Raw genomic sequence first — 17,854 nt, forward strand, 5'->3', positions numbered from 1 at the left:
GGAATTTGAGTCTGAGAGGACTGAAGGAACCTTGGCTGAGTGGGAACACCAGGCTGGACTGGGCTACTGAGACATGGCCCTAGGCGAGACGGAACCAGTACCCTGTGAGTGCAGGGACACTGTGGGCTCCTGCAGGAGGGGGTGGCTCTTGGTCTGGGATTCCTGGTCAGAAGGGAGAGCTGAAGAGAAGCTTGAGGTATCCCGCCACAATTAAAGGTGCTTACACTGATAGCTCTTATTTTTAAAAAAAGTGAATCAGCAAAAAAGAAAGAACCCCACCACTGAAACAATATGAATTGGGAAGACTAGGATTTACCTTTAGAAGAGGATTCTTTAGGGAAAAAAAGCTTCTACCCCAAAGAGTAACATAAAATGACTTCCTGCCCAGAGAGAATTTATAGAACTCAAAAAAAAAATTAAAAATCAAATGAAAGAATTGAGGAAATATTAATAAATAAAAACTATCCAAGAAAAATAAGAAGCTTGTGAAAAAAAAATAATCAACTAGAAGATAAAGTCTCAAAGATAAAAATGTTTGGAAAATTAGAATTAGGCAAGGCTTCATTTGGGAAGCCAGTGAAGCTATGAGAAACCAAGTAATAACAAAACATATTATAAAGAATGAAAAAAAAATAGAACAGAATGTGAAACATAAGAAAAATGACAGATCTGGTGAATAGTTCAAGAAGAAGTTCAAGAAGATCACAACAGAAAGTTGAGATCACAATAATGCAGGAAATAATCCAAGAAAATTGTCCTGGAGTGATAGAACATGAAAGGAAAATAGAAATAGAAAAAATTCGCCTGTCACCACCTGAATGAGATCCTTGGGAAAACACAGAAGAATATTATTGCCAAATTTCAAGAAACAAACAAAAAACCCAATAACAATTCAAATACAATAGAGCTACAATTAAAATTGTACAAGACTTATCAGCAGCTAAAATAAAAGACTGCAAGTCCTGGAATCATATCTACCAACAATTAAAAGAACTGTGGTCAAAAATATATCCAGCAAAATTATCTATAATTTTGAATGAGAAAAAATGGACATTCAATGAACTTTGCAGATTTTCAGTACTTCTTATCCACTAAAATTGAACTTAACAGAAAATTTAACATATGAAAACCAATATCAAAGATTAATTTTAAGGAATTCAACACGAACAGACTGTTTAAACGTGGACAAACTTTTTTTTTTTTACATGGGAATTATATTATATATTATATGTTTAAGATTCACATCAACAATAAGGCAGTTTAAAAGAAAGAATGGCAGAGTAAAGGTAAAAATATAATCAATGAGGATTTACCTCATTGATACAAATGAGGAAGAATATATAGAGAAGCATTGTGGGGGCGAGGCTCATAGTTCTGAAAACCTTTAATGACATTGGGAATGGGTTCAATAGGCAACACTACATATATACTAAGAAGGGTATAGCACTCCTCCAAAATCTGTAAAGAAATAAGGGGTGAGGGCTAGGCAGATAGGGAAGCAAAGGGTGAGGAAAGAATACAAGGGAGGGATCCTGGGCCAGGGGAAGTTAAGTAATAGCAAGAAAAATTATGGAGCAAAATTTAAAGAAGCAACAGGGATAGGAAAGATGTGTGTGTATATGGGGTATGTGTATGTATGTACATATCTACATATATATATATCTTTTCTTAAGGTGCACATCAGAGAACCAAAGAAAAACTTACAAGGAAATAAGGAAAAAAGGAGGGAAAAAAAATAAACTTTATATACGTACTTGCTTCTGTTAATTTTTGGTCAGCCCACATCATGCCGTTTTTGCAGCCAATTAAAGGCTTTGTTAGTGACTTGGTGTAAGACATTGGCAACGTTAACATCTTAAGCAGTATCCTAGCCTTAAGTTCCCTGTAAAGTGACATGCTTGGTTTATAAACTAGTCTTTCTGCCCATTTTGTTCCCCGGTGCCAGAGACCAAAGAGGATATTTGTAGTGTACCAAAAATGACTGGGTGGTGTTGGGTCTGGAGAAGAAGTCGGGCAGCAGCAGCCTGTCCTGCGGCTGCTGGTTAGGCTCATTTACCACCGCACTGCGCGCTCGGCTGGGATCGCCTCGGGATTTCTGAGGAAGAAGACAAAGACCAGGAGCCAGTGACTAGTCGTGAAAGCAAGCCCGCCCAAGCCCCACCTGGGAGAGTGCTTGTTCTCATCAACAACAGGAGCTCTGCACTTCCAGCCAGGATGAGGTCTCCCCAGGAAACCATCCCTGCTCCCCCACGGTGGATGCTTACACTGGCTGACTGCCGCTGTGATCCCGCACTTCTCAAGTGCTCCATGTCAGCGGGGCCAATTGGGGGAAGCAAGTTGTTTCGACTCAGCAACATTGGCGATGAAGACAAGGAGTCAGCTGCTGTGGGGCTGCCATTCCCCAAGAACCCAAATAAAAAAAGCAGAAACAATTCATTCAAACATTAATGAAAGATTTGAGTTTAATGTCTATAGGGTAGTGCTTCAAGCTACCCAGGCACAATTTCATTTATGAAAATATTTGGGCAATGCTCCCCAGGGCTTTATTTGAAATAATATTTGGCTTTTTTTCTTAAGCAGTCTGGTAAGAGAATTCTATCTTACATCTGGAAGGTCTCAGAAGTAGGGTTTCATTTATAAAATCTCAAATGATTTTCTTTGTAATGCTGGGTCAAGGTACAGGTTAGGAGCATGTCTTTTGCAAACAGTACTGGAAGTAATCTGTCTTGTTTGTGAAATACCATTCTCCAACACAAGCATAGCTTAACTACCTTTCACTGATACCTAAGACTCCAAGTACAGCCAACTGATTCTATCAGGTACCAGAAGGTAGAAAAGTATAAAGTGAGTGCATAAACTATATGAGTTAAGAAGGACAGCTGATGAGCAAAGAGTGATTTGAATTCATTTAGCAACATAATTAGACTGACATGGTCTGCAAAAGTAGGCACAGAGAAAACATTAAATGAAGGAACATGCTGGAAGGATAGGTGAAAGACCCTAAAGGAATATTTTTTCCTGATATGGAAAGTTGCCTATTTGATTTTAAATATAACAGTATCATCATAAACATAATTAATCACTTTTTGGGAATGTAAAGAGAATTCTTTTCATTTTCATTTTGCCCTCATCTTGAATTAAGCATCATTTCTCATTCCAGCTTGTTTATTATTAACCTTTTTCAGAAAAGCTATTCTTGGTCAATTCTATAGCTATATTTGAGTCAACTTCTTAGGCATGGAGATGTATGAGATCTAAAACCATTTCACATTAAATTTTTTCTCCCTATTATTCATTCTGTGTTCAATTTAACATATCAGAACCAAATTATAACTATCTGGTTTTGATTTTTCTCCATCTTAGGTTTCCTACATAAAATTAACTTTTGTTTAGATTTATCAGAGCTCTCTCACTTTAGAGTATAATTCTGAAACTTACAGTCGTGTTCCTCTGATGATTTCATCCATAGGTCTCGGAGTCCCTGAGCGTGAAAGACCTATGCCAATTGGATGAAGGGTACGTGGTGGCGGGTTGCGCCTCCTGGCAGATTGCACCGTATATAATAAAGAGGAGGAACTGAGCTCCAGTGTGCGATTTGGCCAATTTCGGTTAGAAAAGATGGTACTAGATCCAGGTCTCATAAGTAGTTTATCATCTAAGTCTCTAGTAACCAAATAAAAAATGAAAAATTTAAAATATGATTCAAAACAAATTCAAAGTGTACATGAAAATAAGTCACAGGATAAAAGTTTTGATTTGTAAATATGTTCAAAGAAAAAACTTTAAACTTTTTAATAAACAATCAAATCCCAAGGAATAATGTTTTCCAGATCAGATAAATTAATCTTTCTTTAAGAATGTGCTATAATTTGAGATACAAGCAAAAGTAACTGGAAAAAGCAAGCTATTTATTTGTCATCAGAACCAACCTTACTCGGCCCTACATGCAATGTGATGACAGTCTTCAAAAGATTCATCTACCTAAAAAAATGTCTCCCTGTCATCACACCTGAAATTTTTGTAATGGAATCATGCCTTTAAAAAGTCTTAGTCAGAATGCCTCTGACTAGCTCAATGTGAAAGGCATATGTTGTACCATTAGCCTTTCAGCAGGGAGCCTACAATTCAATATAACTGTTCCAAGAGTGCCAACTAGAACCTGATCCCCCTTATATTAGGATGAAGAGTTTGGTGATGCACAAAAATCTACAAAGTTCAGGGCTTACATATTTTTTTTTAAAGAGGAAAGAAAAAAAAACACCTTTCTTACATGAGTTTGTCCATCAAAGAGAGATTTCTTGGCTGTAAGGGCATCCCATGAACCAACAAACCATTCACATTTGGCTGGTGACTGCCACTAGCTGAATGACAGAGACTCATCTACAAGTCAAAACCAAAAAACAAACAAAACCCCACATTACTCTTTATTTGGCTCTAGAGAACTTTTTTTTTTTTTTTTTTTTGATCTTTGACAGTAAAAACAAAGAGCTTTTATAAGTGGGAGGGGGTACAAAGTGGGGGGTGGGGTAGGGGAATATTCTCCCAATATGCTTCTTGACAGCTTGCTGATATCTGCAATATGTTGATGAATTGTTCTTAGCCTCAATCCTAAATTGGGACTGTGTTCTTTCTAGGTTGCTAAGTCTAGCCCAGGCAAAGGACATCATATTTAGGAAGAGAATAAACTTTATCTAATTAAGTATAATAGATCAGAACCTAGGCAATATACAAAGAAAATGTTCAAATAAAATAAGCAACTACCACAAATGAACTAAACTTGCTCATTTAATCCTTCTGCTCTGTCTTTATATTCAGTCACTGCATAATCTATGACTTTGTGCCTATTATTCCATCAGTTCAATAAACTTGGATGCATTTTGATTTACAACATAGCTCAAGAGGCACTGTGAATGGATTTGTTTTTTAACTTAACCTGGTACTTTACTGAAGTCTTGCTTAAGAGATCTCAGACTAGTCCATCATTGGCCCCTGGTTCTTGCTCAATCCCCTTTCAGTGTGAAGGTCAGGACCCTCCTTATGCCAACTGCCACAGAATCTTTTATTTATTTATTTTTTAGGAGCATCTCATGTGAAAAATATATACTTTCAGCCTAGAAGGTTTGTTGATGCGATAAATGGGATTAGGGACATTAATATTAAGGCTCATGTTCGACCAAGTTTGTTATGTATAAATATTATTTGTTTGACGATGAAAGTCTCTCGCTTTACAGATCCATCCTCTATAAATATTTTAGATTAAATAAATGTTAAAGACTACGTCATTATATTACAGAAAAAGTATGAGTTGAGTGGTTTATTTCCAACACATAGACACTATCAGATTTTGTCTAGAAGAAAGCTCAAATGAGTTAGGACTGTCTAAGTTTCAATTCAAAAGCTGGAGTGACCTCTTTTCTGAGTCAATAAACAATTTCTTGAAACTTGAGCTTATGAATGAGGATAAACAAGTCACTAATCACAAATAGATAACCATCTTTTTTCCCTACTATAAATTTCTCTAGTTTTTTGACTTGCCTATTATATCTGGACTGTGAGCTCTGTGCATCCAAAAAAAAGATCAATAGGCAGAAAGGAAAGGGAAAAGAAAAAATGGATAAATGGTGAAAAAAGGGGGAGTGGGAAAAAAGGAACAGAAAGAAAAATCCAAGACAATTCTCAAAACTACTATTATTTTAGGATCATGATATGTGAAATGAAAGGAAAATTATATATCCTTCATAAAATTTGGATTAATGTCACAGAGATTATCCTAAAAAATGTAGTGCTTGATTATCTGTTCAAAAGGCCTGGCTGAGAGTTATAACAAACATATCTGTGGTCAGAGTCTCATCATTTAGCTAAATTAAAACGTATGAAAATTTTCTTCATGTTATTTTTACTTATTTTTGTTTTTTATAATTTTTTCAAAATAATACCTTTTTATTTTCAAAATATATGCAAAGATAGTTTTCAACATATACCCTTGCAAAACTTTGTGTTCCAAATTTTTCTCCCTCCCTTTCCCCCACTCCTTCCACTAGACAGCAAGTAATCCAATGCATGTTAAACATGTACATTTCTTCTATACATATTTCCACATATATCATGCACAAGAAAAATAAAAAACAAAAAGCAAACAACAAAAAAGTGAAAATACCATGTTGTGATCCACATTCAGTCCTGATTCATGTTATTTTTTATTATTACAAAACATTTTCCATCATGAATTAATGAACATAGTAGAGATTTTTCTCTAAATCATACTGACCAAGAAGGAAATTTGACAAAGAGAAAAACTTAACATTATCAATATCAGGCTATCCAAGAAACTAGCTTCATAAGCTTACCGGATTTGACGTGATGGAGAGCATCTTAGACTGTGGCACTCGAGGTAACACCAATGGCTGAGGTTCACATGGCATACATGGGCTTCCAGAATCAGATCTTGTTGTCAAAGCATTGCTCTCATCATCTACACAAAAATAAAGACAAACCTTGTTCATTTATGAGTCATAGCAATGTGTGAACTAGTGTCATTTTATCAACTGTCTTTTCTCACTTATATTTAGACTAAGTCTTTGAGGGTGAAGAGAAAATGTTAGCAGATATAGTTTTGCTATAAGTAGCAAATAAACAACTTTTAAATGATTTCCCCCCAAATGACTGTTGGTTAAGTAGAATGCAAGAAACCAAGGTTAAGCTTTCTCAGGAAAAAAATAGTTTCACCTCTGCAATTAAAAGACTCATAGGGAAATGTTTAAGGAATAGTGGATTCTACTATCTATTTAAAAAATTCCTAAATGTGAATTCCTGGCCTTTTGAAAGATTTGTATACTTTTTTCCCCTGTATAAAATTACCAGTATCATTTTACATAAGGAAAGTGTGTTAGCCTTCATATAAAACAGGGTGGGGAACGTCTTGCCTGAGGGCCATATAAGGCCTGCAAAATCATTTGGCCCTTCCAAGGCAACTACAAGCGATGATGAGCTGAAGCTAGGTACAGTAACCTCCCAGTGCTTTTAAGTTGAGAATTTTGTGTGGTCCCCGAATGATGTTATAAATATCCCAATGGCCCTTGGCAGACAATAGGTCTCCCATCTCAGATATTAAAAGACAGTATATCTGAGCACTACCATCTGATTCGCCAACACCAGGGCACCCTTTATTTTGGACTCCCATAACCAATGACCTTTGTCTGCAGTGCAGTGTAAGCTCTTGGAAGGTAGAGCTTACCAGAGTGCCTTGCCCATAGGCATTTCCTAAATACTTGATGGACTTAGATTGTAGAATAGCTGTCTGGGAAAGGAGAATAATCTGTGGTCCTTGAACCAAGTATGGCTAGGTGATCTCCATGGAAATCAGAAGCATGAATGTATCAAACATTTATTGAGCTCTATCTATTGGCGTTATCATCTTAGTACTCTAAATAAACTGATTTATATTAGTGATAGCAGGGTTAACAAAAAGCAAATTAAAAGCTGATTTCTCTCTTGGAGATTCAACTATGCCCAGTTAGTAAAACCTTAAAAGAGAGAAATCAAGTGCAAGTCTTCTAGATCTAACATCTTGGAACATTTCAATCTATCTGATTAAACAACCAAGACAAAAAGAAATTCCTTCTGCCTCTCCTTCAATATCAAAATATTAGTGTTCCCTATTTTTGAAGATCTGCGGTCTCATGAAGACACACAGCAGTGGAATAATCTTGTCCTATCCTCTCTATCCTATCTTCATCCTCAAAATTCTCCAATAAATCCTCTCTCCTTCCACACTATTCCTCAGCCAGGTAATGTAGCTTCCAACCCTACAAACCTGCGGCTGAAGGACTACCTTTAGGCCAAACAGAATGATTTTCCTCATAAACCTCAGAGCCAGTGGCGCTCTAAGAGTGCAGCTGGCACCCGCTTTGTATTCATTTGTACAGATTCCTTTCTCTGGCCACATGGTGTTCTGGCCCACCTATCTCCACCAGAACTCACTTCTTCGGTCTGGGCAGAGTTCTGTCTGCCTCTTTTGCCTCTGACCCAGTTTCTGGTGCAGAGGGCAAGAACACAGATGGGGCTCAGGATCACAAAAAGCTTAGACCTGGGACCCCCCAGAGAGGCTCTGAGAAGCCAGGGGTTGGAGGTGGGACTTGAGCCTGCATTCTCCAGGCTACCTGTTCAGCCTACACTCCCTACACTAGCATAAATGCTCACTAAACTGGATTTATGGCTCAGAAAAAGAACAGCAGCAGCATACCACCTGCTATCAATAAATAAAGACTATTTTGTGGATTTTCAAAACTTTTTTCAAGGATGCCATCTGAAGATGAAGGTAATGTAAGGATTGTTGCCTCGGGGCTCAAATTCACATCAACAGGACATCAGACCTAGAGAGGCCGAGGCAGAGACAAGGTCCAACACTGTGCTGGGAAGCAGAACCACTTCACGCTGCACTAAAGGCTGAACCAATGCAGCTCAGCCCTAAGGCTGGCAGGAATGCCCAGTGAGCACAGGCGACAACAAGCATGACCATCGCATGCCAGGCACCATCCGCCCTCAGACAGCAGGAGGATGTCCAGCTGGGATTGGGGTCCCTACCTGAAGCCGACCCCTCCCAGTGCCTCCGAACCAGCTCTTCCATGCAGCCCAGCACCTTGCTCCACACGTTGTCGAACACGTAGGCAAGAACATCCTCCTTCATGCAATGAAATGGGGCAATGGGAGGGTAGCCCAGTTTTTTTCTCTCACAAGACAGGTCTAATTTTTTCCCATGTGACCTATCTTCCCTAAGATAGACAGAGAGAAAGGAAGGCAATCAAGACATTCATGTGCAATGTTAAGTGTCAGTGGTTGGATGGGGAGGTATTTTACTCATACTACAATTCCCCCCTTTCTAAACTGCCTTCTGGACAAAACCAACTCTGAACAAAAATGAAGGCTACATTTGCATTACTTGTTTCTTCTCTTTCTTCTGCAGCTACTAAGTGAAATGCCCAGCGAGGTCTTTTTAAAGTTTTGAGTGAGTGAGTGATCATGCTAGGTGGACAATGGCAAGGCTAAACACATTTGAATAGAATTTTAATATTGCTATAAATAGCAACTTATGATGGTGTTAAACTGATGTTTATATAATGGTATGAGTGATTCTTATGATGAATTTTAACAAAACCTTTTAAATCCTATTTGCTGGATGCTGAAGAGACAGAAAAAAGGAGGCAGTGTAATTTAGGCTGAGTTGTATGATTTAAGGAGAATTCATCTTTCAGTGAAACAAATAAGTAAAATATCCCCTATGCTTTCTAAATCCTACAATTAGAAATCCAGTTGCCATTAAGAAATAAAAATCTGGAGAAGTATAAGAAAGAATGGGGGAAACATTAGTTATGACTCACAGTCCAAAGAAGTGAAATGAACTGAGAGACTAAGAGAAGATGAAAGGAGCAAGAAGCAGAAAAGGGTTACTTAGGCAGAAAAGGAATCCTTCCCTCCTTTTCTTGAGGAAAAAAAAAGCCTGGTTGTAGTGGATCAGTGAGGAGTCTGGGTTAGCTAGCCTATGACAATAGGGGATTGAATTTCTGGCAGGGATAGAGGAGAAAGGGAACCAGGAGACAGGAAGGATGCTCAAACAGGGAGATGAAGAATCAAAGATAAAATTTTGCTTGCAAAAAGGAAAATTTAGATTTGCTATATAGAAAAACCTCCAATCAAGAAATAGCTCAAAGTGAAATGCATTGTCTGAGAAAGTAGTGGGTTGCTTTTCACTGGAAGTCTTTAAGCAAAAGCTGGAAGATCCAGAATATTCAGAGAGGATTCTTGTTCACTATGGGATCAACTAGTTGGTCTTAAGGGGTACTTCTGGCTCTGAGATCAGGAATTTTGGGTAGGGGTGCAAATGTGTAAAGAATATATAAATAAATATAGTGCAGGATGAGTAATGAGAATTGGTCCAAGGAAAAATATTAAAACTAGTTTTAGAAGCTAAAGAAACAATGGCAAATTAAAAAAAAAAACATGAAATTAAGATAATTCTAATTCACATCAGTCACTAAGTTTAAATAACAAATTATACACAGACCACAACATATTGTTGAAAAGAAAGACGTAAATAGCTAAAGTTAAAAACCCACTTGTCTGTAGTGTCAAATGCCAGATATTCTTCTATTATTCCTTCTGAGACAATCACACCCTCTTCATCATCTTCTTTTTCCACAGAATACAGGCTTGGAGATTTGGAGACAGAAGCATCTTTATGTGCAGAGGAAAGTGAAAATGGAAACTTCTTACCTCTTATACCAAACCTGGGGGAGAGAGTAGGACCAAATATAAATTCACTGTGCAATCTTCAATAAATAATACTGTTTTATAATATAATACTGTCATGGGACTCTAGGAAATCTTAAATCTTCTATACTTTTCCTAACTATCTTAACTTGTGATCTCTTCTTCCTCTGAGTTACTATACCACTCATTTGACACTTATGACACTTTATGTTGTTTTAATATCTTTTTTAAGCTAATTTTACAGATAAGAACTTTAGCTACTTTATATTTAAAAAAATCCTAAACTATTTATATCAGTGAAACTCTTTTAATCCTTGTTGTTGATTGACATGAGACATCTAGATAATGGCATAGATACAGTGCTAGGCTTGGAGTCAGGAAGACTCATCTTCCCGAGTTCAAGTCTACTATCAAGTATGCATTGGTTGTGTGACCGTAGGCAAATCCCTTAACCCTGTTTGCTCAGTTCCTCATCTGTAAAATGAAGAAGGAAATGGTAGACTGCTCCAGGGTCTCTGCCAAGAAAAGTCCCCAAATAGGGTCAAAAAGGATTGAACACAAATGAAGCTCAATAACAACAGAAAGTGATTTTCATGGTTATAATTAATGCAGAAATGCTTTTTCATGTTCAGGTTTTTTTCTATTAATTTTCATTTATTTCATTAAATTTCATTTAACACAAATATTTCTATACCATATAGTTCATATATCTTTTTTCTTTTAATAATAAACAATATTCAAGTACAAAAAGACATTGCATGAAATAGTGTTTTCATTATTTACAATTTGATTTAAAATAGATTTTTAAGCAGTAATAAAACAATTATTTCATTGTTCCTTCTAATTGTTATTCTATTTTTTGTTGCTGTTACTACTATTTACAGAAACTTGAACTTGTGTGTATATTGTTGTCATTCTACTTCGCATCAGATCATGTGACTCTTTCCACTTTTTTTTTACTCTGCTTATGTTATTTCTTATGGCACAATAATGTTCCATCTCCAGCCATTCCTCAATTATTAGATTAGTTAGATAAAAGTTATTTCTAGCTTTTTGTAAATTGCTGTTAGGAATAGTTTTGTACAAATATTTTACCACTGTCAATAATATCCTTATAATCGAGTTGTAGAAATGTAATCACTGAGACAAAGAAGTACAATTTGTAGCTGTTACTGCATAAATTATATGTTCCTTTCCAAAAAGATTATATCAATCACAGCTCAATCAGCAAGTTTAGTGTAGTTGTTTTTTCCAATCACATTAGCACTGATTTATTATTATTAGCCATCTTTGCTAATTTGATGGAAAAGAGGTGGTATCTGGGAAGTATTAATTTGTATTTCTCTTGTAGACCGGTTGAATTTTTTTTAATGTGGTTATTATCTTTCTTTTATTACATGTCTATTGATAGTTTGACCATATACCTCTTGGGGAATGGGTCCTACGCTTATAAATTTGTATAACTGCCATGTAGAATTTTGTCTGCCAAATCTTTTATCAGAAATATTAATCAGGAGGATTCTGGGGAAATGGTGGAGTTGGTAAATTTCAAGCTCTCCTGATTTCCCCCACAAATAGAGTAAATTTGCACCTCAGGGCAAACACAGACTCTTGAAAAATGAAGAATAGTTGGGGTAGAACTGGAGTCCTCCAGTTACAACCCAAGAAGATCTGAAGAAAAATCGAGGACTGAGATTAATCCCTGTGAGATGCAAACACTCTAGACTAGCTCCACAAAAACACTTAATGGGGACTCCTGAGGTTAGCTGGATATGGCTGCAGCCTCAACAGGAACCAAAGAGACTCTCACCTTCTAGACTGTTTGTGGAGTTGAGGTCTGAATCTGGGAGGACTGAGGGAACCTCAGCTGATTGGGAACCCCAAGCCTAGCTGTGCTGCTGAGAAATGGCCCTGGGCAAGAAGGAACCAGCACTCTGTGAATGCAGAGGCAATGGGGCAGGGATGCTGTTGGCTGTGGGTACCTGCAGGAGGGGGCAGCTCTTGGTTTGGGGATCCTGGTCAGAGGGAAGAGCTGAAGGGGAGCTTGAGACACCCCCTACCCCACAATTTGAGGTACTTACACTAATACCTTATTTATTAGAGGTTATTAATTAACCTCTTATTTAAAAAAAAATGAACTGCAAAGATGAAAGAACTTCACCACAGAAATACACTCTGAGAATAGGGAATACTGGGGTTCATCTTTGGAGGAAGACACTAAAAAAAGCTTCTACCCCAAAGAGTAATGTGAAATGGGCCCCTGCCCAGAGAGAATTCATAGAAGAAATCAAAAAAGAATTTAACAATCAAATAAGAGATATTGAGGAAAACTTGAAAAAAATCTAAGAAAGAAGAAATTATGAACTAGGAAAGGAGATACAGAGTCTCAAAGATTAAAATAATGACTTGAAAATTAGAATTTGGCAAGGGAAAGCAAGTAAAACTATGAGAGACCAAGAAATAACAAAAGAGCTTATAAAGAATGAGAAAATAGAACAGAATGTGAAACAACATATAAGAAAAATGACAGATGTGGGGAACAGATCAAGAAAAAAAAATACAAGAATAACTGCTCTGCCTGAAAAATATGACTAAAAATGACCCTGACACAATAATGCAAGAATTAATCTAAGAAAATTGTCCTGGTGTGATAGAATGAGAAGAGAAAGCGGAAATAGAAAAAATTCACTAATCACCACCTCAATGAGATCCTTTGTGGAAAACACATAGGAACATTATTTCCGAAACTCAAAACCCCCAGATCAAAAGTGGACATTTTGCAAGAAATAAGAAAAAAACATTCAAATACACTGGAGCTAGAACTAGAATTGTACAGGATTTATCAGTAGCCACAATAAAGGCCTGCAGGTCCTGGAATCATATCTACTGACAATCAAAAGAACTAGGCCTGTGGCCAAAAATGCTGCAAAATTATCTACAATACTGAATGAGAAAAAAATGGGCATTCAGTGAACTTGGAGGTTTTCGGGACTTTCTATCAACTAAACCTGAATTTAATAGAAAATTTAATATATAAGAGCCAATATAAAAAATCAATTTCAAAGAACTTAACATGGATAAATTGTTTGTTTTTTAACAATGGGAAATGAATAGCATACGTTTAAGATTGACACCAACAATATGACAACTCAAAAGAAAGATTGGGCAGAGTTAGGATAAAAATAGTAATTATGTCATACAAATGAGGTGCAGAGAAAGAATAGACAGAGACATTGGAGGCGGGAAGGGCTTGCAGTTCTGAAAATCTATTCACGAAGGAAATGGGTTAGGCAACATTACATATATACCATGAAGGGTACAGTACTCTCCAAAATCTATAAAGAAATAAGGGAGGAGGGATAGGGAAGCAAAGGTGAAGGGAAAAGACAACGGAAGGATCCATGGGTAGGAGGAGGTTAAGCAAGGCAAGTGAGGAGCAGAATTAAAATAAAGGGTCAGCAAGGACAGGAAAGATATGTGTGTGAGTGTATATGTGTGTGTGTGGGGGAGTTTGTATATGTATATGTATATCTATATATGTATATACAAATAGATCCTTTCTGCTTTCTGCCTGCTTGGAGTTGGTGGTTAAAAGGGAAAAAAATAATGAAGTAAATAAGGTGTGCAGCAGAGAACAAAAGAATAATTTATAAGGCAATAAAGAAAAGGTGGACATTCATGAACATAATTTCTTCTACTAATAGATATATTTTCTGTTTGAACTGGTATTGGTTGTTATATATTGTGAATCCTCCCTGATGTTCTTTTGGGCACATGATAATGTTCTCTTTTGTTTTATTTTGTTTTGTATTCCTTTTCTGTTTTTTTTTCTTATTCTGTTTTTACATAAAATAATTTAGGGGTGAAAAAAGAAAAAGAAATATTTGTCACAATGTTCTTTCCCTAAATCTTTTCTTCCTCTTTTATTATATATTTTTTGTTTTTTGTCATGTAAAAACTTTATTTTTATCTAATAAATGCTAACAAATTTACCCATATTTCTTCTTTGTTTGTTGAATAATATTTTCCTACCTCTATACAACATTTTAGCTGGGATTTGGAAGAAGCCAAGGAAAACAGGATGCAGAGATGAGGAGGGAGAACATTCCAAGTATGAAAGACAGCTAGAAAAAATACAGTTGAGAGATGGAGCATCTTGTTCCAGGAATAGCCAGGTGACCACTGTTCTTGGATCAGAGAATCTGGGGGAAGTGGGGGTAAGGTATAAGAAGGCTGGAAGTAGGTTATGGAATGCTTTTAATTTAGGGAATCTTCTATTTTATCTTTGAGATAAAAAGGAATCAATGAAGTTTATTGAGCAGGGATCAGAAGAAAGGGTGACATGATTGAACCTACACTTTAGGAAAGTCCCTTTAGCTGCTGAGAGGAAGATGGACAAAAACTTAAAACGGGGGAGACTTGAGACAGGCAGACCCACCAATAGGCTATCTCAGTGGTCTAGGCATGAAGTGACTGGTAAGGGTCTGCACCAGAATGTTGATGGGGTGAGAAGAGGGAATAGAGTAAAGAGGTTACAAAGATAAAACCAAGAGGCCTTAACAACAGATTGTGTATCTGAGGAGGGGGTGAGACTTGAAGATGACACTTACATTGTAAGCCTAGAGAGCTGATGAAATTATAAGTAGTAAGATAGTACAGAGTGAGAAGAGAAGAGGGTCCAGGACAGACCCTTATGGGACACTCAAATCAGACATGAATTAGATGGAAATCTAGCAAAGGAGACTGAGGAGAGATCAGACAGGTACATTTAACAATGGCCTATTTTATTGGACTTTGTCATAAAACCCCTATCTCATTTTATTAGTTCAATTTTTAAGAGAGGATGGAGTGGCTGAAAGGTACTGGGCCGCGGGGAAGGCAGGGAGGGCCTGAGAGGCTCATCTGTGAGCCCAGCTTTTCCTTGGTTGGCAGATGCAGGTGCAGGCGCCTCCCCTTCCCCAGGGAATCACAACATGGCCATTGGCCAAATGAACTGAATGCTGATTTTGTGAAGCAGGTGCTGGGGAGGAGGGTGGAGGGAAAACCACAGGAACCATCCTCAGGTTCCCAAAGGCTGCCCCGCTTAAGACAGGTCAGACACAAGTGTTCCTGGCCAGAGAGTGGAGCTGGGAGCCTAGAGTGACACTACAGAAAAGACTTCAGAGGAAATTGTTCAGTAGTCCTTGTGTCCCCACAGGAAACACTTCCAAGCAAAGTCACACTGACCCTCTCAGAGGGCCTCTAGTCTGGAGAAAGCTCTGAGGTCCTTCCCAATTCTGCTAATCTGTGACTTTTATGGCTTCTTTACAAATTTATACTTTTTACTTCATTTCTACAAGTAATTTATATTTGTCTTTAGTGTGATATTTTGTGATCATAACTGTCACCATTAATAATTATTTTTCTCAATTTCTCATGTTTTTATTATTATTAAAGAAATAAAATGTAATTGGTTTTATGGGTTTATTTCCTTTTTTACTAAAGCTTTGATCTTTGACTAATTTTAATGAAGCTATTGAATTATCTTTATATATACTCTTAACCTGTCAGTGGGAAATAACTTGTTGCAGAAAAGTCATTAAGGCAACATTTTGCTCTTCCAAATCAATTTTTTTTTTTTTGTAAGAAACAAAACACAAAGAACAAGGATTTTTATTCTCTATGCTCCTTTAGTCAACTGTGCGGCTATGAAGGTAGCTATCTACAAATTCCTTTCTCATATAAGATTTGATATGTTTGATAAATGTAAAGCATTTTCAGGAAGATTTTATTGAGTAGTGAGCAGTTTTGGTCTTTTTGCCTCCCTTTTCACACAATATATTATCAATAATCTGTCATTCTTTTAGAATCTTTTGAAGATATTCTGAAATACTGCTTCCAGAATGTTTTGTTTTTTGTTTTTTTTGCTGAGACAATTGGGGTTAAGTGACTTTCCCAGGATCACACAGTTGGGAAGTGTTAAGTGTCTGAGACCAAATCTGAACTCAGGTCCTCCTGACTTCAGGGCTAGTGCTCTATACACTGCATCATCCAGCTGCCCCTAGAATGTCTTTAAAAATATGTCATTTCCAACAGAGGTTTCTTCTGAATTTCTATGTTCAAGAACTTCTACTTTTCACAGCTTTAGTTTAAGTTCTACTTTTCACAAAAGCAGTTAAAGTATAGAGATTCTATATTCTCAATCTAATCTCTCATGGGCTTAACTATCTTCTTTATGCAGATGAATAAAAACCTATTTGCTTATTGAATATTTCAAACTGTGTCCTATAGGCATTTCAAACTCAACATTTCTAAATCTGAACTCACCCCTTTTCCCCCTTTGCCAACTTCTCTATTTTTTTCATTTACTTAGGTTCACATCTGTGGTGCTCTCTCTGAGACCTCATTCTCTCCTATGATTCATTTCCAATCAACTGCCAAATCCTGTCATTTCTAGGGACACATCTCTCACAACTATATGCTTCTCTTTTATACAACTACTACTGGAATTCCCATTCTCATCACATCTCACATGGACTATCACAACAACCTTCTCACCCTGATTTATCTCCCCCCCACCTCCTGCCAAATCCATTTTCCACAGAGCAGCCAAACTATTATTCCTAAAGATCTGGCCAAGTAACTCCCCTGCTCAATAAATGCCAGTAGCTCTTTATTGCCTTTAGGATTAAATATAAACTTGTCTGGGGCTTGCTATAGAGGTGCCATAGTGTGTAGAGCACCTGGCCTGAATTCACCTGAGTTCAAATCTGGATCAGACACTCACTAGCTGATTCTGAGCAAGGCACTTAATCCTAATTGCCTTAGTTTTCTTATGTGCAAAATGAGCAGGAGAAGGAGATGGTCAGCTAATCCTTTATCTTGGCCAAGAAAACCAAATGGGGTTATGAAGAGTTGGACAATAACTGAAGATTGAACAATTAAAAAAAAAAATAAGGGCTTCCTAAGCCCTTCACAGCTTGGCCCCCTAACACATCTTTCTAACCTCGTTACTCTTTCTTGTATCTACCATCCAGGCAAATAGATCTTGCTGTTCTTTGCACATAACGATCCATCACTAGTTGTCTTCTATTTAGAGAATGCACCTACCTCCCCCTTGGCTCCGTCTTAGAGCCTTCAAAATGCTGCTCAAGACCCACCTTCTACATGAAGCCTTTTCCACTTCCCTAATCTGCTGGTGCAACCCCAGCCCTCAAATTGCTTGTATTCATCTCTATCTTTTCTCTCCTGAAAGAATGAAAGCTCCCTAAGGGAAGGGATTATTTCCATTCTGTCTTTATATCCTCAGTACCTAGCACACTTCCTGACACATGGTGGGTAGTTAATAAATGTTTTTTGATTGGGGATGTTTTGAGAAGGCCAAACTCAGTAAAATGATTTCTAAGATCTCTTTCAGGTCTGCAAAACTGTAATCCTGTGAAGTGTGGTGCATCCAGGAGCACTGACAATGGAAACAGACTACTAAAGAAATACTGGAAATTTTTTCCTTTTCATGTTTATTAGTCATTCTTCTTCCAGTTACATCCATAATGCTTTCAAGATTATCTGGCTTAATTGGGTGTCACACACAAAAATTTTTTTTTAGCAA

General features: G+C 37.2%; 1 protein-coding gene across 1 annotated transcript in view; it reads right to left on the minus strand.

Annotated features, from left to right (window-relative positions):
* The window catches only part of FAM149B1 (family with sequence similarity 149 member B1), a 41,047-nt gene that overhangs the window by 7,564 nt on the left and 15,629 nt on the right, over positions 1-17,854 (minus strand). The window contains exons 6-12 of the mRNA XM_074296844.1: positions 10,113-10,283; positions 8,584-8,771; positions 6,348-6,472; positions 4,271-4,380; positions 3,439-3,663; positions 2,265-2,391; positions 1,973-2,095 (exon numbers count right to left, since the gene is read on the minus strand). Of these exons, the coding sequence (XP_074152945.1) occupies positions 1,973-2,095; positions 2,265-2,391; positions 3,439-3,663; positions 4,271-4,380; positions 6,348-6,472; positions 8,584-8,771; positions 10,113-10,283 (1,069 nt within the window). The remainder of the gene's footprint in view (positions 1-1,972; positions 2,096-2,264; positions 2,392-3,438; positions 3,664-4,270; positions 4,381-6,347; positions 6,473-8,583; positions 8,772-10,112; positions 10,284-17,854) is intronic.

Source organism: Sminthopsis crassicaudata, chromosome 2 (assembly GCF_048593235.1).
Source record: "Sminthopsis crassicaudata isolate SCR6 chromosome 2, ASM4859323v1, whole genome shotgun sequence".
Taxonomy (NCBI): Eukaryota; Metazoa; Chordata; class Mammalia; order Dasyuromorphia; family Dasyuridae; genus Sminthopsis; species Sminthopsis crassicaudata.